At 39.2% G+C, this 21,281-nt stretch overlaps 2 protein-coding genes across 3 annotated transcripts in view; both read right to left on the bottom strand.

Moving 5' to 3' along the window:
• The window catches only part of LOC114144646 (CMRF35-like molecule 3), a 9,132-nt gene extending 1,717 nt beyond the window's left edge, over positions 1-7,415 (bottom strand). The window contains exons 1-5 of the mRNA XM_028017706.1: positions 6,668-7,415; positions 6,065-6,112; positions 5,485-5,811; positions 812-1,132; positions 428-724 (exon numbers count right to left, since the gene is read on the bottom strand). Coding sequence (XP_027873507.1) covers positions 428-724; positions 812-1,132; positions 5,485-5,811; positions 6,065-6,101 — 982 coding nt within the window. The 5' untranslated portion in view covers positions 6,102-6,112; positions 6,668-7,415. The remainder of the gene's footprint in view (positions 1-427; positions 725-811; positions 1,133-5,484; positions 5,812-6,064; positions 6,113-6,667) is intronic.
• Positions 1-17,096, bottom strand: part of LOC114144612 (polymeric immunoglobulin receptor-like) — a 25,897-nt gene extending 8,801 nt beyond the window's left edge. Inside the window, exons 1-7 of one of the 2 annotated variants that reach the window (XM_028017643.1) lie at positions 14,908-17,096; positions 14,435-14,761; positions 12,577-12,897; positions 3,609-3,677; positions 2,797-2,871; positions 1,884-1,958; positions 1,460-1,777 (exon numbers count right to left, since the gene is read on the bottom strand). In XM_028017643.1, coding sequence (XP_027873444.1) covers positions 1,460-1,777; positions 1,884-1,958; positions 2,797-2,871; positions 3,609-3,677; positions 12,577-12,897; positions 14,435-14,761; positions 14,908-14,944 — 1,222 coding nt within the window. In that variant the 5' untranslated portion in view covers positions 14,945-17,096. The remainder of the gene's footprint in view (positions 1-1,459; positions 1,778-1,883; positions 1,959-2,796; positions 2,872-3,608; positions 3,678-12,576; positions 12,898-14,434; positions 14,762-14,907) is intronic. The other variant, XM_028017645.1, reaches the window with a different exon arrangement.
• Between the last annotated feature and the right edge of the window lie 4,185 nt (positions 17,097-21,281).

Here is a 21,281-nt window from a genome sequence, read left to right on the forward strand (position 1 = left end):
TCCAGATTCTAACCTTGAACAGCAAGATAAAAGCCTTATAATTGGCAAAAAAAATAAAAATCCTTCAAACGTGTACCATAAACAAACTACTGAAGCCAAAAGTGGACGTTTTCAGTATATGCTTTTCCTCAATGGTTTTCTCTAGATAGTGTAACTTATTTTTCTGTTTTCATGTGGAAAGCATCTGCTCTCAGCTTGCGTAGCAAACACAGAAACACCAAAATAGTCCAGCATGATCTCATGCACTTGGTGATAAAGCTGGCAAACAGTGGGGATTCACTTATTCTGTAAGTTTGTGTGAACCCAAGAGTACTTGAATCCCACTCATGCTGAATTTTGATCCCAGTTTTAACCTTGTGACCTCTACACCTGATGTACAAAACTGCACTGAAAACTCAGGTAGTTTTTACCTCTGCGTCTCTCTCACCTACAGAAAGATGAAAGCGGGTGTAGTTTCCAACATTCGCCTCTGGGCCTGAGCCACACCAGTACGTTCCAGCATCTCCTGCTTCCAGCTTTGTGACCGTCACAGAGAAAGAGCTGGAGGAAACATCGCTCAGAATAAACCTACTTTCATCCATCATGTCTGTGCAGTTGCTGGCTCTGTTTCCCTTGCAGAGGAACATTGTGTCATTGGGATGCTGGGGTGCATAAGGGCACTGGAAGGTTACACTACGCTCCATTACTCCACTCATGTTTTTTGACTTAGCGCAGCACGACTCTGCTGAGCAAAAACAGCAACATTTGGGTTTTTTTAGAGAAAACAGGCTGAGATCACAAAAAATCAAAGGAGGCCTGCTTGGCTTCTCACCTTTGACCTCTAGCTCAACAGCAGAGAAAACATCAAATCCTGAGTTTCTCTGGACTCCACAAAGATACGACCCAGAATCCTTCAGGGTCAGACTGGAAATGGTCACTGTGAATATTCTTGACTTCCTGTCATCAGAGAGTCTGAATCGTCCATTTTGTGTGTTGCTAGAGGTGATCACTGCCTGCTGTCGACATGTGGAGGGCCGGTTTCCTCTGCAGAGGAACTTCAGCTTGTTGACAGACTGAGAGTCGTACGGACAGCTGATGGTCACTGAACCTTCCTCAATACTTTGGGTTTTATTCACTTTGTCACAACATCTGTCTGACATTAAGATGAACAACAATATAAAATAACATCTTTGAGTAAAAAAACAATGCTTAATTGAAAGAAACAAAAATGTCCTCAAGGAATAATGTTATCTTTGTTTGCTGTAATTTATTCCAATTTATTAATTTCTATTTATTTATTAGTATCAAGCACTAATTGAAGAACAGTCAGTGTGTGGATCATGCCTAGTTATAACTTAAATAAATAACTAATAAAACAGTATTTAACCTGTATTAGTCAATAAGTACATATAAAAATGGTCATAGCTTGTCTTGTCCTAATCTTTACTGACATGTTTGAAACACCGACTTTAATATTTACCTGGTTTTACTTCCAGCTTTCTTTCAGTGTTGATATCTCTTCCTATTATTGTCACTCCACACCAGTATTTCCCAGCGTCACCAAGATGAAGGTCAGAGATGATTACTGTGAAGACTCTGGTTGTTTTATCATCGTGAATGGAGTATTTTCCACTACTTCCTTGTGATGTTGTTATAAGAACATCAGCGTAACGACAGTCGTTGTTGCACAGGTATTTCTGACGACCCTCGAATCCCCGATCGTAGGGGCAGGAAACGTTCACGTCTCCGCCCTCATATCCAAACACCTGGATCGAACCTGCAGCGCTGCTCATAGGTGCTGGAGAGAGAAAACATTAAGATGTTTTTTTATATTTTTACTTTAAAAGATTGTTTTCTATCTTAATAGCTAAATACCAAATCTGTCTGTATGTTTAGATAAATACATAGAGGACCTCCAGTCAGTTCCTCAGAAACCAGTGGTGTTGTAGTTTTCATTGTGGTGCTTGGATGATAATGCCCTGCCAGAAAAAAGAAAAGAAAATGTCAGTGTAGATTACATGTTTTTACAGTTAAAGTAAAGCCCAAAATGATTCATACTCCTGGTAGATTGAAGATTTAGGTCTAAAGAAAATAGTTAAAGTTTAGAAGTGTGCTTCTTCTTAGAAGAAGAAGTAATAGTGCCATGGAGAAATTGGAGTCTCAATTTACAATTAGGATGATGGCAAGGAGGGTTTCCAAAGAGATGGAGCTCATCAAAAGTCCAGTGGAAACATATAAAAAGCTGGTCAGCAACTTTAAGGTCAGCTTGGCTGCTACAATGCTAAAGGTTTTCAACCTTATTATTGAGAAGAGTAAAGGTTTCCCACGTGGTGTGTTTGTTTGAATGTAAATTAAAGCATCTAAATTATTTAGTTCAAAACTGACACATAGTTTACATTGTTTCATTTCTTGTCAGCAGCTAATTTTGTGATTGTTTAAAAATAGCTTTAAAATCAAAATCTGCCAATGGTAATAAACACTGGCAGATTGTGTTTATTATAGATGAACACAATCACTGTTGTGTAGCTACACATTGTGTAGCTTATAGATGTATATAAAATAGAAATATAATTCTGTCAGTAAATATTACACACTTGTAACACTTGTGGTGATTACACAAGCAACTTTTTAAAGTTTTCTGATATCAATTTGATACATATTCACTTCCTGAAATATGAAACACAAAGAGCCAGCAGCAATCTCAAAAACCCTTGACTTTAATATTCAGATGATAATTGGAGAGCATGCACAGTTTTGATCATACAGTCTCTCAATATATCAAATCTGTACACATTCAGACATTAACACACACTGTACCTTTAGCCTGTTCCTCTGATGCTGGTGGTGTGGTAGTAATGATAGTTTTCACTGTGCTGCTCTGGTGCTCATACACTGTTAGAGAAAAAAACCCCTCAATTTTAACATATTGTTGTTGTTTTTTTTACTGTGATCTTTCGTCTTCAGTAGCCAAACATCTCAGCACATTCAGAGTAACTGAACTCTGAGCATTGAAATGTCCCTAGATGATCAGATGATCTTTTAAAATAGAAAAACAAAGAGGAAAACAAATAAATATAAAAAATGTCAATACACATACACAGTTTCAAATCAGGAGCACAGTAAAAGCAAACCAGCTCCTTTGGAAACAGGATTTGATGTCCCTCTCTCCCCCGTTTCCTCATGTTTTGCACACAGAAACAAATGTTTTTCAAAACCTCACCGTCTGCGACAAAATAGAAAACTGTTTGAGAGCAACTATAGAATCACTAAACTCCAGTCAATGAAAGAAGGTCTAACATCTCCACAACCATCATGCATGACTCACTAACAATTCACAGACTAATTTTCTGTTTCAGTTTCGATTTGAGCCTTGAAGGAGTAAAAGGCACACGCTTTGTGGTTGCCGGGCAACAGTAAGACATCTGGAAAGACAATCGTCCTCAACCGCTCATTCACAAGTGGTTAAAGGTTTACAGCAGAGTAGTTACCAAAATACTTGAATCACATTTTTGCAATTCAACACATTGGTCATACGTGTCATTTGCTAAACGTAGCATTCCTGTTGCAACAGGGAGGCCTAGTGAAACCGCTTTCTCTGTTTCATGTGTGTGTGGCCTGGTCTCTCTCACCTTCTGTCGTGAGGCTTGGTGGCAGATCCTCAAGCTTTTTTTCTCCACTTGCATTTTGTTCTCCTTTTTCTGTGACAACCAAGCAGTAAAATGAGGCCAAATATGTCACAAAAAAAGAAGAAAGAAATAAAAACGCAGCTTGTGCTGCAGCATCAAGGTCTACAGCAATCAGCCGAGGACATCAGTGGCATCAATGTTTGGTAAACTCGTGTAAATATTCTTTCATATGCCGCGCTAGAAGTTGTGGGGACTGTTTTCTGCCAGCAGGCTGAACGTAGAATACGCATAATAGTCCAAAATCAAGGATCCTCAACCTTCAGCTCTAGAGCCGCATGTTGCTCTTCGGACCTTCCAAAATAACTGAATAACTTTGGTTAAATAAATCAGTTAATGTTTTTAAATACAGATATAATAACAAATGCAGGGTATAGCTGTATTTAAAAAATTCCTGCAATATTTGCATTATATTTCCACAAAGAATTACACTAAAAGTACCAGTCATATGTTTTTAGATACAAAACTATTATTAGTGGATCTATAAAGTACTGTACATCATAATTTATGACATCTTTAAAAAAAAAAATTATCAAGCTAATCTAATTTTTTTGTTATATTTGTCACCCATAGGTGACATATTTTTTGTCAATTTTCCCCAGAATCTTTCATTAAGAAATGTTCCACTTTAAAGAATTTGAGGTAAATGTTTCATCTCTCACCTTTGACCTCCAGTTCAAGATCAGAGAAATCATCAAATCCTGAGTTTCTCTGGACTCCACAAAGATACGACCCAGAATCCTTCAGGGTCAGACTGGAAATGGTCACTGTGAATATTCTTGACTTCCTGTCATCAGAGAGTCTGAATCGTCCATTTTGTGTGTTGTTAGAGGTGATCACTGCCTGCTGTCGACATGTGGAGGGCCGGTTTCCTCTGCAGAGGAACTTCAGCTTGTCGACAGACTGAGAGTCGTACGGACAGCTGATGGTCACTGAACCTTCCTCAATACTTTGGGTTTTATTCACCGGGTCGCAGCATCTGTCTGATAGAAAGACAAAACTGTTTCCTACAGCAAAAGTTACAGAAAAATGCAATTCAAAGAAGCAAAGAGACAGAAATGTAGAAATCTTTGAAAACGTTGTTGTACGTGTCCAGGCCAGAAGTAGTAGAATTTTCATATCATATGTTTTAAGTTTTTAATAATTAAATACTGAAATAATATAACATCAAACCAAAAGTACAAACCTCTTATTGTATTGTTGTTTGCATTTGAACTAAAACTGACTGCTGATCTAATACTAAGACATTTAAAAATTTGATGAAGACAAGTTTAAAAAATGTAGTTTAAAAAATGTTCTTTAAACAATATGAGGTAATTTTTTTGATGTTTTGTTTTAGGCAGTCTGTGTTCAGTCGTATCAATCTTATTCTCTTCTAGTCTATGTGAATTTTCTATTGAAATCTCATGATTTAATTTAAGTGTAACACTCCCCAGTCACCATCTTAATGCTTTATTCAATCAAAAACACTTTATGTCTATATTTTAGTTGGTGTTGTGGTCATGTTCTTGTTTAAGTTCGGCAAGATAATTCTGATCAATGAATTATTTAAACAAAAAAAGGAATCAATGTGGATCATTCATAGTTTTTTTTTTCTTACTTCTCGTTCTTCTGCCTTTTATTTGTTGCTTTTTCTTATTTTTAAGGACAACCCTTACAATATAGAAATAAAACTAGCGGAAAAGTAACCAAAATTTATCATTCCCTAGTCTCCACCATCCACCTTGACACACACCGACCTCCCTGGATTCAGCTTTTTTCTCTGCATCTACCATTAAGCTCATACTTTATCATTCTGAGGATTAAGAGTTTGATTATTTACCTGCTTTTACTTCCAGCTTTACTTCAGTGTAGATATCTTTTCCTGCTCTGGTCACTCCACACCAATATTCCCCAGTATCACCAAAATGAAGATCAGAGATGGTTACTGCAACGACTCTTGTTCTTTTGTCATCATAAACGGAGTATTTGGTTTTATTTCCCTGCGTTGATTTGATAAGAAAATCACTGTAACTACAGCTGTTCTTACACAGGTATTTCTGGTATCTCTCATATCCTGGATCATATGGACAGGAAACCGTCACATCGCTCCCCTCATATCCAAACACAGAGATCAAACCTGCAGCGCTGCTCACACAACTCAGAGCTGCTGCAGAGAGAAGACAACTTTAACCAAGTTTGCATGTATTTTTTTCTCTTTAACACTGTGTATAATCGTATACAAATAGTATCATTTTCAGATCTATTCCCATGAAATAAATGCAATGAAATGCTTGTTCTTTTTCTCTTTTTTTAATCACCTGGTAGAAATAAAGATTATTTGTTTTAAAGAAACTTGTTACAAGAAGAGAAATCAACATCCGGCAAGAAAATGTTCTCAAAATCAAATTTTTATAACTTACTGCACAACATGAGCTGCAGGTTTTGAAAGTTCCACATCGTTCATAAAACTAAAGCAAAAACCAGGACAAACAGCTTTGAGAAATATTGTGAGGAAACAGTGTGTTAATGCAGTAAACAAAACATTCAGAGCAAATTTGGCAGATTTAAATCAACAGCGGTGCCGAGTCTATTTGATTTTACTTCAGAGTTTGAATATATTTAACTTTTTGAGAGTTATTTCAACAAGAGATTGAGTAGTTTTCACTCGTTCAACTGTTAGACGTCAAGAATCCACAGGTGGCAATCCAGAGCAACACCACCATCTAGTGGCCACCACGGTATTTAAAAAAAAAAAAGATTTATTTATTATTTTTACTATCGGCTGAAATTAACGAGCCTATTAATGACACCGGAAATACTGAAGCAGGTAACTCTGTCGTTGTACCTGAACGTTTCAAACAATAAGTTCTGAATTATCAGTATTTCACCAAAACAAAAAAAAAAACAAAAAAAAATCTCACTATAGGTTTGCAGCAAAATTATTGTTTCAAACTTAATGACAAAATCATGTGTGAAGAAAGTCCAACTAATAATAAACATCTTTACCCAATAAAGCAGCTCACCTTCACAGCCGTAACCTCAGCAGTCAGCTTGTTGCAGAGGATTTATCTGCATTAATGCTTGTTTTTGCTCTGGGGGTCGACGGAGTTTGATGAATTTGCTAATGGCTGGTGGGTGAGGAGGGGCTCTGTCTGGAGGTCGAGGGGCGGAGAGGAAGTGGGTCTGGACTACAATACAAGCCAACAACAACACAACAGCCATGACCCTCTCTGCTGTTATCAAGTATCCTGTTAGGGGCCTGACTGTTTCTGTCTACTTTCTGCTCACCGCAACACATTCAAAGTTTTTCAACCCGTCCCTGAAGGCGAGGCTTTAATGATAAATGGGTCTCTGGCTTTTCTGAACGCTTTTGTAATGTCTGCATTTACACTTCACTTGCTTTTCACGCTTTTAAGTTGATTAAAATTTTAGAGCCCATTTCTTAATGATATTTTTTGCTTGAGTATTAATTTTAAAGCTGACCGATTAATCCATGACGAGCCAAGCCTCCAGAAGAGTTTAACCCTTTAACTGCCACCAAAATACTCACATGCAGGTCAATGGGTCAATCGGACACATGGCAGTTGGGGATAAGGGGGGGAATGAATCTACGTAGCAATAATAATATTACTCAAGTCAAAGAAAAAGGTACTGTTCAGTAAAACTACTCTTTTTTTAACCTTTTTTCCAAAAAAGTTACTCATGTGTATGTAACCAGCACTACCCACCTTTGAACATAACACCAGTAGCCTATGGGCTACTTGTTAACAAGCTGAAGGCGCTTGTTGCATTACAAGCGAAACATAAAAACATGCAAATATTGATGATTCCTCCAAGAATAAAATACTTTTAGTTGCGTTTAACTTCCTTCATGAACGCAGAAGCAGAAGTTGTTCCTCTTTTCTAAAAAAATGTTTCAGAAAAGCTAACATTAGCTAACATTACCTGTATCCAACAGCATTAATCAACTCAGTCGGTTAGTTTGGGAAAAACAGGTTACGACATGTTAACAATGGATTAAACAGTTTTAATTGCTGAAAAAAGTGACAGAAGGCACAGATACTGGAAGTGCGGAAGCCTCTATACTGCATCAAATCTTAATAGGAATAACAGAGAGTTGGTCACTCTGAGGTAAAAACAGCAAACAGCTTCCAGTCCAGGGGGGCCCGGCTGACTGCCGCCGGGCCTTTGGGGTGGAACATCAGTGGTAATTAGTGACCTGTTTCTTCAAGAATGCCAGGAGAAGAGCAGGACAAAGAGAACATAATGTTTGGGCTCCAAAGAGCCATTAGCTGAAAACAATGCATCTCTCAGGTCCTGCAAGGCCTGTGCTGGATATTTCTCCTGTTTATCAAAGACGCGACTTTCAGATACTTTTTATCTGATTCAGATACTATTTTATTTATTTACTTATTAGTTCAAGTGTAGAAATGCCTTTCTGAATATATTTTCAACAGATTGTGATTGTTCATTCAAATCTACAGGATAATATGACCTTCCCTCTGATGCTAACTAAAAACATTTCTGATTCCTTTACACAGTCAGCTGATTGCCTCTCCACACCGAATAGTTCCTATTAAGCTATTCTTAACTGTAAGGTTTTCATTCTCAAAAAATAGTAAGTTGCCAGAAATTAAATACATGAAACTAATTTCATGTTGAAAATTACTTAACAAAAAAAAAAAAAAAAACACATCTTGGTACCCTGGCACATGACATACCAAGATGTTTAAAAAAGAAAAAAATACAAACTGAGTCATAAAATGAGCAAATAATAAACTCTATTTTGATACCAGTTCCATCTATGTCAGCAAAATGATTCTCATAAAACATTTTTTCAGAAAAGAGGAACAACTTCTGCTTCTGTGTTCATGAAGGAAGTTAAACGCAACTAAAAGTATTTTATTCTTGGAGGGATCATCAATATTTGCATGTTTTTATCTTTCGCTTGTCATCAGCGATAGTTGAGCTTCAATAGATTTGTTCTTAAGAGAAACAAATCCATTTAAGAAAAATAAAAAGACATATTCACTACTTAAATTAATATGCAGGATTTTTTTTTTGGTTCCTATTCCTTTGTCATGTTTTCAGTTCAAAAATTCCATGTGAAACCTGTGATTTACTTTTGTGTCACGTTTATGCAGCATAAAACAAATGATTGAATGACAAAGATGGTAAACAGTCACTAATACAGAATAATACATTTAAACATAATAAACATATGAAATATAACTGTCAATAAGATATGTGTTCCTTTCATCTCTACTTGTGTATTTGTATATGTTTTTATTTACATGTGGGCAATATGTAGCTTTTTTTGTATGGATAATAATACGATTGTTTCGATAAATTCAAGCCACGCAAATGTGTGCAGTGAAAAAGAAACATTAAAGCAACACAAATTTAAACTAAAAATACTTTTTGTAAATCTTGAGACAGAAAAATTAATTCTGGATAACAATTGCAATATTTTCAGAGAAGAAAATATTATTTTCTGATTATTTTCAGAGAAGCCACAAATTAAAATCAACTTTCTGGGTATTAGTTAAGCGCTAAACCTGCTCTCCATCACTTAAATTTATGGAAACCCTCATTGCAGTAGATGTCCTCAGCTGCTGTGACGTTTTCGTAGTCACGTTCATCTTCGTCCACATCATTGGCGGGACAGGTGGCATGTTGTTGCCTCGAGGCCATCTGCTGTGATCTCATCACCATAGAGTCATGATTCTGATACACCTGAAAGAAACAGCAGATCACATTTCATCAGTACATGATGCAACAAAGAGGATTTTATAAAGACGCTTTGAAATACACTGATGGACGTGATGTGCAAAAAATGGTAATGCTTCGAGTTTTTTCCTCAGTTTCCTTTCATCTGAAAACATTTGAATAATGTGAAAAGTTCAATATTTTTTTAACCACTCATTGCAGAAAGTGAAAGTCATACAGCTTAATTACTCATACCGCGAAATATTTTAAGCCTTTATTTCTTGTAAATGTTGTCTATTATAGGCTGTAGCTGATGAAAATCCAAAATTCAACATCTCAAAGAATTAGAATATTGTGAAAAATGTACAGCATATTCATATAAAGCTGAGTGGAGGAGATTTTTAGACATTTTGTTCCAAAATGTCTAAAACTGGTTCATGTTTTTTGCAAATTATGTGTCTTTGGTCAGACGAGACTGAAGTAAAACTTCTTTGGGCTTTATAAAATGTTCTAACCCTGCAAAACACAGTTCCCCACACTGACACATGGAAGTGGCAGCATTATGCAGTGGGAATGTATTCATGCAGGAGGTTAAGGGGAAGCGGGTCATAGTTTGTGCACAGACGGACGGAGCTAAAATACAGGGGAATCCTGGGAAATCCTATCAGTTATTATTATCCCAATAGTACCAAAAATATTCTAATATAAAACTTTAAGTTCATATCGCCCACCCTTTGTTGTGCACAAGCGTAAAAACCTTTGACGTCTACAGATGTGGTGTAAACGTATTTGTACGATTGATCACACTTTGACCGCAAAACTTTGGACATTAGTTTTCTTACATCTTCTCTGCCACACACTTCCTGCGCTTCCACGAAGTCGAGCTTTTTTCCGTCTGCAACGACTCCGATTTCTGGAACAGAACAAAACATGAGGAAACAGCTGTGCACGCATGCATTTCACCAAACTGAGGACAATTGAGGAAGCTCTAAATTCACCTTGTACTTTGGAACATTTGCTCTTGAAAACCGTGACCAGGATGACAGTCAGCAGCAACAGCCCACCAACGATGGCAACGAGTGAATAGAGAGCGACGTCTGGAAACCCTGAACAAAGAAAAACAATAAATTAAACACAAAGCTGCGTTGCTTCCTAGCAACATTCACTGCGGTTCACAAGAACTATAAATCAGTTGCTTTTATTTATTATTATAAGCTCTATTACAATTTGGAAACCCATTACAGAACAGTCTAAAATACAATGTTTGTCAGAATTTTATAATGCTGAGGGATTGAGCTGATGCAAAGTAATGGAAATGAACAGCCTTTGTCAGCACAACTCGTTTGAAACTTGGAGCAATAATCTCGTTGCAAATGGCCCCGTCGTCTTCGCTTTTATTCCCCTCTTTTTATTGACGTCCCTGGAAATCTTAGAATTCTCACTGGTTTTGTCGTGGCAAGCTATCGGTTCTGATTCATATCTCAGGTGAGAGCTGAAGTGTAGATCGACCAATAGTTCACCAAACCAGAGCAGAACCTGCATTACAGCAGACAAAGCTTCAATCTGTCCATCCATCTCTCTCGCCCATCTTACTAAAACTTGTGAACGAGATACTTGAAAACAACTTGACCCTGTGTGGATTAGGAAAATAAAATCCAAAAAACTGTAAACCTCTCCTCTCAATTTTTGTACCTTAACCCAATGAAAAAAATGTGTGCTGTGTTTCCTCCCTGGAAAAGGCATGACTGAGATATTAACTCACAGTGGCTAAAAATGAGCAAGGCATCAGAGGAGAGTATATAAATATCACTGTGCTTAACAAGCATAAGAAGTGTTTTCAATATCAAACTATAAACCAAAACCACAGAACCAGTGTCAAACTAAAACCAAAACTGAAAACATTAGGTTTTAACTGGAACATTTATAAAGTAACAGATGTACCTGTAGCTACCACCCTGAAGAAAACCTCCACTAAAATACAAACTCGCCTTACCTTCAATGAGTTCCTCAGAGACCGGCGGGGCAGTTGTCACTCTGCTGCTCTGGTGCCGAGATACTGTCGAAGAAACCAACAAATTCTCACGAGAGGTTTGGATTTGTGTTGCCCAGAGTCAAACATCTCAGTGAAATTAGAGTTACTGACACACAAAATATCTTTCTCATTTATGGTTTGAACTGAATATTCCTCCACAGGAAACGAGATGATTCTAAACAACCGAGAGTCACGTGAAATAGTGGAAACAAATTCAGTCGAATTCTGTAGAGGTGTTAAAAGCTCTGAGTTATTTTGTTTTCAGTTTCATTTGTGGTATTGGGTTTCTGTTATTTTTGACTTTCTCACCCGTTGTGGTGTCTTGTGTTGGCAATGCCTGAAGCGTTTTCTTTTTGGCCACATTCTGTTCTTCTTCTACTGTAGCAGTCAAAAAAACAACAGATTGTAAAAGCGATCACAAAGCTTGCCCGACTCAGTATTACATTTTCTTTGCGATGTTCATGATGGAACTTGGATGGATTTGGAGCAAAGCAGATTTTTTTAATGCGAAACAATTTTTCCCCATATTTTTATTTTTTTTATTTTCTAACTTGTCTTGTTTCAAATGTGATCATATAATTTTGTTTTTTATATTATTGTTCCCATCTGTTTCATTTTTATCCATCAACATATACAATAAATAACTTTAGAAGCTTTGCACTTTTGCTAAAACACTTTTTCAAATAAAAGATATAAATATATATCTTTTGCTAGATATATTTAGGTAAATTGTCCTTTACTTGTCCTGTGTGCCTCTCACCTACAGACAGATGAAACTGGGTATAATTTCCAACGTTCCACTCTGGCTCTGAACGGCACCAGTACGTTCCGTTATCTCCTGCTTCCAGCTGTGTGATTTTAACGGAGAAAGACTCAGAGGAATCACTGTGCACTAAGAACCTGCTTTGACCCTTCATCATGTCTGTGCAGTTGCTGCGTTGACTTCCTTTGCAGAGGAACTTCCTGTTGTTTCGGTGATTAGGTGGATAAGGGCACTGCAAGGTTACTTCATGTCCTGCAGTTTCTCTAATTATCTTTGACTTCACACAGCACCATTCTGGAAAGTACACAAAATAAAATTATTTAAGGGCCTATGAACACTTTTTTTTATATAAATTTTTCTTCAACGTCTGTTTATTTGAAAAGTGTTTGACTCTTACACATTATAAGTACATAAATTTGATCTCTCACCTTTGACCTCCAGCTCAACAGCAGAGAAAACATCAAATCCTGAGTTTCTCTGGACTCCACAAAGATACGACCCAGAATCCTTCAGGGTCAGACTGGAAATGGTCACTGTGAATATTCTTGACTTCCTGTCATCAGAGAGTCTGAATCGTCCATTTTGTGTGTTGTTAGAGGTGATCACTGCCTGCTGTCGACATGTGGAGGGCCGGTTTCCTCTGCAGAGGAACTTCAGCTTGTCGTCAGACTCAGAGTCGTACGGACAGCTGATGGTCACTGAGCCGCCTTCGTTACCTTGGATGTTGTTCACCGTGCTGCAGCAACTGTCTGTAAAAACATACTCAGATGATGTCGCATGTTGCGGTTAAGCAGCGGCTTCATAAATAGCACATTGCATGGACTCTTTCAACAGCTAATGCTTTCGCTTTCTCACGTTATCACTCGCTGCAGTCAGAGAAAGTGCCTATTAATTTTCTTTATGCTTTTTAAAACTGCCAATCAAAAATAAATATTAAAAGTAATTGCTACATTTCGGGGGCGCTGTGGTGGGGCAGAGGTAAAGCACAACCCATGTAAGGAGGCCTTAGTCCTCGACTCGGACGTCACAGGTTCGAGTCCCAGCCTGATGACTTTGCCACATGTCTTCCCCATCTTTCGTTACCCACTTTCCCGTCTAACCACTCTCAAATAAAGGCCGCCTGAGTTTAAAAAAAATGAAGGAAATAGTTCATTTTAGCGCCACCCTCATTCGCCCCAGACTCCACAGAGATAAAGCACAACTGATCTCTTCATTTGGGCGGACACAGCCATAGATCAGCTTTTTAATTAAGCATTTTATTTTATTACTGCATCTCTCTCGCTCCTTATGAATCTGAATAAAATCCAGCAGAAATCCTTCCACTGTGTTGCAGGTGTTGCATGCAGGTGGCTCAGACCTGTGACCGATCTGGAGGAGCGACGTTCAAATGCACACGGGTGTGTGTCGCTCACCACCGTAAGCAGAAATAGGATGATTTCCAAACAAAACCAAGCGCTAAACCCTATAGCCTACTTTTCACAAGACAGGAAAATAATGTTGTGATTTTGTTTCATGAGCTATTAGATTAGCACACACATGCAACAAGCAGAGAACTGCACGACTTTGTGCTTTTGCACCCACTGTTGTTTGCTTATGTGAGCTCCATCAAGGACTTAAAAATACATTTATCTCGTTCGCATGTTTCACTGATCAGTTGGCTTCTAAATGCAAATGGTAGAGCTGAATTTAGTTTAGGTTCAGCCAAGTAAAAGCTTCAACCGTGAACATTTCTGATTTTGGTTTCCTTCCACTTTACATCCATGTGATATTTATTGATGCTCTATAACTTCAAATCACAATAAAATCTGGAAAGCGTTTGGAAATACTTTTCTGGGCGTTGTAGTCCAAGCTGCTTATTTGCAGTTTGTTATTTGTAGGAGCGTATTTTTTATTGTCAAAAGAAAAACATTCTTTTTTTTCTTTTTTTACCTTAGTAGTTGATCTTAAAAACAATTCACTAAGTTCATAAAGAACAGTGAGGTTTTCAGTTCTGTATGAAATGAAGCTACACCCTTCTGTGTGTAAGGTGTGTATGTTTTCGCTCTATGTTTGCATGTTACTTATATCCCAATGCTTTGTTTGAAATGTTGAAAGTAGCAGCACCGCAAAGGTTTGGTAAACTAATCATTAGGCACGGAGGAAATCCTGTCATTGTGTTAATTTTAGTCAACTGCCACCCGTTCTGAATATCGCAAACACTTAGAGCCTTGCCCCTTCACACAGTCACAAATCCTGTTTGAAAACTATTTAGCAACTTAAATGGTAAAAAAATAAAAAATTACATACCTTGTTTTGTTTCTAGTTTTAACTCGGTGTAAAGATCTTTTCCATTCCTTGACACTCCACACCAATATTTCCCAGCGTCGGCTGACTGAAGGTTAGAAATTGTTGTTGTGAAGATTCTTGTACTTTTGTCATCATAGATGGAGTGTCTGTGTTTATTTGTTTGTAATGTTGTAATAAGGACGTCGCTGTCCGCGCAGTCGTTCCTACACAGGTACTTTTCATAAGTCTCATAACCCTGAGGATATGAGCAGGAAATATTCACGCGTATACCTTCATATCCAAACACACGGATCAAACCTGCAGCGCTGCGCACACAGCTCAGAGCGGCTGCAGAGAGAAGACAACATAAGAAAACATTTTGAAATCAAAAGTCAGATAACAGCATCAGGGGTTCTCATTCTTTGGCATATTGTCATGTCCTCCCTCCTGACATAGATTTAAGATGTTATATAAAATAGTTTTTAAAAACTTACAGCACAGAGTGAAGAACAGTTTCTGAAAGCTCCACATCTTTGATCTCTTTCAAAGAAAAAGAAACTCACCAGGAAGTGAACCCAGAATAAAACTAACACCCACTCTGAAACCATAGCTGGTGCATGATAATCATTCTCACTTCTTCATTGTTCAGCTGGCTAATTTTGAGTCGTTGGGGGTTATCAGATGAGGACTCTTGATCAGAGAGGCTATAATATTCTCTCCCTCAATGTTCTCTCTACAAAGACAACTAAAGTGTTGTCTCATCTATTCGGATCTTTATAATAAATTTATGGTACAAATATATAAACTCGGTAAAGTTGTTGTTTTGGTTTTTTTTAAATTCAGTATGTGTGTTGCTTGTGGTTATTTAAGGTTGAAACAAAACAAAAAAAGAAATAAACCTCTGAATTCACTTTCCTGCATTTTCTACTGCACTTAATTTACCAACCACAGAGGGGCGCTACTGCCTTCCTCTACTGAAGTAAGGCGCTACAGGGAAGCTGATATGGGTTTTTTAAAATCTATTAAATCCTAATCCTTATTTTGTCTTCTTTATTTTGATCATATAAAGTCGTACCTAGTTGAATTGAAATGCTTTTTGTAATAAAATCATAAAACAGTGACCTGAGTCTCATTTATTTTCAGGATTCATTGGACGGTGACACATTCTTTCTTTCTTTCACTCAAATGGGTTTTGATGATCATGACTTACATAAAACTCAAACTTCAGTTTCTCCGCAAAAAAAAAAATAACCATGTAAACAAATACCATTGTACTAAAAGTATGTCAGTGTTGTTGGCTAAATACTCTTGCATGCACAAAATGGCCTTTGCTTCACAATCCTCTCAAGGATCTAAAAATACTTGCTGCTTTGTGCACATTGTTTCCTTCCATTCAACTTTCCATTAATATGATTGAATGCAGTTGTGACAATGATGATTGCATCATCATTGCATAAGCTATTAAGTGGTCACAAAATTTATGTATTTATGAATGTTTTTGGTTTTCTGAATAACATTTTCTGAAATAAACGGTTTTAACTGACTGTAACATCAACATTAAAAAACAATCTGTGCAAAGTGAGTCTTTATAAATGATTTTCACTTATGGAAATTGTTTTTGATAAAATCATAATTTACTGAAATGCACCTGTAGCATAATGAGCGATTCCTCATATTGAGCCATTAGTTTCTTGCATAGTTAATAACAAATGTCTTACAGTCTTAAGAACGCTGAACGGAGCAGGAATAACTAAAGTACAGTCTTCAGTTTGACAGAAAACATGGATTTTTAAAATTATTTTTATCATTTTGTTCTAGATTTGCTGCTGGGTTTGCAATAATTGCACTGCTGAGTGACTCAACTTTGAGCAAGCTCCAGCTGTCGGCTCAGACACCAAAATACATCGGTGCAGAGAGGTGTTAACAGTCTCCTCGGTGACTGGCAGGTGTCCACGTCCTTGCTCCAAAACAAGAGCAAATCGTGAGGCCTCCACGCCACCAGACCAGCCTGTTGGTGCAGAGTTTTTCTGCATGTTGTGTGTGGAGCGTGTGAGATGTAAAGTGCATCTCTCATGTTCTGCAAACGTGGATGCTATATTTGTTTCCATGTTTCTGAAAGAGCTGGCTGTCACATCAGTCCCTGGACTTTGCAGCGTATAGATGCTGCCACCTGCAGCTGCCACTTGCAAATTGTTTTATAATTTATGGAACATTTGTGTCATTCTGTGGCTCTATATGTTAAGATTTGGCTAAAAGCTCTCTAGGAGGCAACATGTTAGGAAACAGAATATTATTTTCTGCCTTTAAGAGAATGTTATCCTTAAATGTTTTAGATTCAACAAGGGAAAAGAAAACTATGAAGAAATCCATGATTACAATTTGAATTTGAATATTAGAAGTGTACAACTGCTATGTAAACAAGACTGGTTCATCTTAGATGCTATTACATATTTGAATGATTGATAGGCATGAGATAAGTGTGTTAAAGAAACGAGCATGTTCTAAATATGATTAGGAGGACGAACTGGGTTAACCATAAATTATGTGCTTAAAAATATAATTTGTTACAACTAAGAAAAAAAACTAAAAATTAAAATAAGGGTCAGTTAGAGCAGGAAGTAAGTCAGGAAGAGCAGTGTGGTTTTCGTCCTGGTCGTGGAACACTGGACCAGCTCTACACCTTCAGCAGGGTCCTGGAGGGTGCATGGGAGTTCGCCCAACTGGTCTACATGTGTTTTGTGGACTTGGAGAAGGCGTTCGACCGTGTCCCTCTGGGAGCCCTGTGGGGGGTTCTCTGGGAGTATGGGGTACCGGGCCCTTTGATAAGGGCTGTCAGGTCCCTGTATGACCGGTGTCAGAGTCTGGTCCACATTTCTGGCAGTAAGTCGGGCTCGTTTTCGGTGAGAGTTGGACTCCGCCAGGGCTGCAATTTGTCACAGATTCTGTTCATTTCTTTTATGGACAGAATTTCTAGACGCAGCCAAGGTGTTGAGGGGATCCGATTTGGTGGCCTTAGGATCTCATCTCTGCTTTTTGCAGATAATGTGGTCCTTTTGGCTTCATCAGGTCATGATCTGCAGCTCTCGCTGGAGCGGTTCGCAGCCGAGTGTGAAGCGGCCAGGATGAGGATCAGTGCCTCCAAATCCGAGGCCATGATCTTGAGCTGGAAAAGGGAAAAGGGTAGAGTGCCTTCTCCAGGTCGGGGGGGGGGGGGGTGTCCTGCCCCAAGTGGAGGAGTTCAAGTATCTCGGGATCTTGTTTACGAATGGGGGAAGAAGGAACAGGAGGTCAACAGGCGGATTGGCGCAGCGTCTGCTGTCAAGCGGGCGCTGTACCGGTCCGTTGTGGTGAAGAGAGAGCTGAGCCAAAAAGCGAAGCTCTCGATTTACCGGTTGTTGGATAAATTGTATTTTTAGTAATTATCAAATATTCGTTGTATCATGTAGCTTTGTAGTAACATTTAGATAATGTTTAATTATATGCTTTTTCTCTTTTTCCTCTATTCTAAGTAATGTCTCTGTCCATCCATCCATCCATCCATCCATTTTCTGTTCACCCTTGTCCCTAATGGGGTCGGGAGGGTTGCTGGTGCCCATCTCCAGCTACGTTCCGGGCGAGAGGCGGGGTACACCCTGGACAGGTCGCCAGTCCGTCGCAGGGCAGTAATGTCTCTGTGTGTTGAATAATTATGATTCCTTCCTGTGACCTCTTTGAGAAAGAGAGCAGTGAAGCCTTCGTGGAGATAGCGGAGACAACTCTGTCTGCTCTCCTGTGGTACTCGACGCCGTGTCTGGTACTCGACTGGAGCAGAAAGATTTAGAGTGTAGATAACATGTGTCTAATAGTAAATGTCATTAGCGCTGCAACAATGTGATAAATTGTTTTCCCCTCCCTTTGAGAGTTAAAGCGCTCAGTGTAAGAGGGTCCCCTAAAAAAGCAATAAAATAGAGGGAGCGGGAGATGTGTTTTCAGAGCGGTTGGAGATTTGTAACTGAAAGCATCTCTCTGTCTGCTCTCCTCGCGAGTACAAAAAGAATTTAACTCTCTTGTCTTTCCTGTGTTTTGTTTAATAGGTATTTAGACCTAACACCGGTCGATCTAAGTTCCCACCCTCATCTATGGTCAGAAGCTTTGGGTCATGACCGAAAGAACGACATCGCGGATACAAGCGACCGAAATGGGTTTTCTCCGTAAGGTGGCTGGGCTCTCCCTTAGAGATAGGGTAAGAAGCTCAGTCATCCGGGAGGGATTCAGAGTAGAGCCGCTGCTCCTTCACGTCGAGAGGAGCCATTTGAAGTGGCTCGGGCATCTGGTCAGGACGCCTCCTGGACGCCTCCCTGGTGAGGTGTTCCGGGCAGGCCCCGGGGAAGACCCAGGACACGCTGGAGGGGCTATGTCTCTCGGCTGGCCTGGGAACGCCTTGGGATTCCCCCGGAGGAGCTGGAACAAGTGGCCCGGGAGAGGGAAGTCTGGGCCTCCCTTCTGAAGCTGCTACTGGATCTTTTCTGGATCGCTTTTCTGGACCAAGAAAAGCGACCTGACCCCGAATAAAGTGGAAGAAAATTAATGGATGGATGGCGGAGTCAGTAAAAAAAGAAACATGTTGTAAAGTTCTTCTATTTTAAATTAATTGGTGCATTTCAAGTGCATTGATGTATTTATTGGGCCAAGTGCTCACTCAGCTGCTTTTATTTTTAATGATGTCAGTATCGGTTCTCCATATAAATCATCTAGATGTTTAAAGTCTATACAGAGAAGCATGGGAACTTTACGAAATACATTTGTCTCCTTATATCATCTCCTCTTTCGCCCCTTTTTTTAGAACCACCCACACACACACAACCTAAAATATTATTCCACCATGTTCAACAACTGACCCCACCCCTGGCCAGCGCATTGCAAAATGTCAGCGCCGTAACCGGGTGTGTGTGGGCGGAAGCGTGCGTGTGTGTTTTCCCCGAGCTCAGCCATTCCCGTCGCGTCCGGCTGACCGCTCAGCTGTGCCTCTCGCATACTGCAGCACAAACTCTTTTCATATCTCACACGCTCTCGCTCAGAAAGGTTGACATTAAGACCGCCGTGCGGAGGGATAAGTGTGTCCCGAATTAGCGGGGATGGCAGGCCGAGCTGGGCCGTTTCCAGGGCCGGTTGTTATGGATGTTGCTGTTGAGGGGGGAGTTGGGTTTCTGCAGAGTGCTCGGCTTGGAGCTGAGCAGCGCGCAAGACGCGTGTTGAGGTCTTCTCGGACTACAGCCCAACATAAACACACATGTCGCATACGCATCTTTCGGTGAAGACAGGAGGCGTTACACGGACGGCCCTCTCAGTTTTATAGCATCTATCTTAGACCTTTTTACTACGTCTGGATGTCTCCTTCCTGTTTCGTCTTCTGTTACACTACCACTCACACTATTTCATGTTAAATCAGTAGGTCATATACAAAAACAAATCACATTTTTGTGCAAAGACACGCATTTTAAAAGACAGTCTGCAAATTTTGAGGCTATGCCCTTGCCTTGTTTAAATTTTTTATGTCGTTGGTGATCACTGAACGATGCTTCACATTTAACTTTTGTTGACAACATAATTCTAGTATCTTATTATTATTCTGAAGAGCTGCTTTGATTGTTTTGGTGTTTTATATAATATGAAGTTAGACAGAAAACTGAAACATTTGTAATATTGGTTATTGGTTATTGTAATATACGTTATGACAGCACAGAGTTAGAGACTTAAAGAAGTCAGAAGAAAAGCAACAACACTGGCGTCTCCTCTGAGTGTGCAGCTATCCGAACACCATGAGGTTTTCACTTCCCGTTGCAAGGTGTTATTTTCCAGGACTAGCAGAGGAATCAGACAAATTTACAATTCATCCATCCATTGTTTATACTCTCTTATCTTTGCAGGGTCTCTGGAGGGCTGGTGCTCGTCTCCAGCAGCCATTAGGCAAGAGGCGAGGTACTGCCTGGTCGCCAGTCTATCACAGAACAAAAGACACACAGGGCAAACACGCATTCACATAAAGACTAACCAGAACCTTGAGAACCAAGTCATGTTTTTGGACTTTGGGAGGAGGTTGGCGTGCCCAGAGAGAAACCGCACAAGCACGGATGATTTGTTTGTGATTTCTCTATGATCTCACAAGAATTGAAGTGTGTTGCCTAAAAATGGATCCAGAAATGTACCTCGATATAAGGCCCACTAACTCATAATATCATCATTAGGGCTTTCCCAACCTGTTTAAAGCTAAAGTAACATCAGTGTATGGACACTTATCATTTTGAAGAACATAATTGAAATGGATTTAGCAAAAATAAATAATTAAGGTAATCTTAACTAGCCTAAAATTCTAAAAGTTTATTGCCTGCGAGATTATACGTAGGAAAATTTACTTTTATAAAGTGTTATCCTGGTCGTTGCTTTCCTATGAAATTCTGCTTAATTCTAATCTCACTTCACTACTCCCTCTGGACTCTGGTAAACGAACAGCTATCTGGTTCAACTCAGCACTCCTCTATTCATAGTGGAGGATGGTTGTCTACAGTCCATGCAATTTCCGGTAAGCTTTGTATCATTACACCAGTGCATTATGTACCTCACGGCCAAACTTCAGTGATTGAGTAAAATCGCTAAAATGATTCATCCACTTCCTGGAATCCACGCCTCCAGGAAGCAATTGTTTCAGTATCAGAGAGTCCAGACTCATCTGTACACAGCGGAGCACAGAACAAGGACTGGTTTTCACCAGGCTAATAGTGTGTGTGAGAGTGAAGGCGAGAGCAGAAAGGTGACATTCCATCCATTCCTGCTCTTCCTGAGGAAGGAGAGAAAGCATTACACACACTGCTGTTGACAGCAGACGTAGGGA

This window comes from Xiphophorus couchianus, chromosome 5 (genome assembly GCF_001444195.1).
Source record: "Xiphophorus couchianus chromosome 5, X_couchianus-1.0, whole genome shotgun sequence".
NCBI lineage: Eukaryota > Metazoa > Chordata > Actinopteri > Cyprinodontiformes > Poeciliidae > Xiphophorus > Xiphophorus couchianus.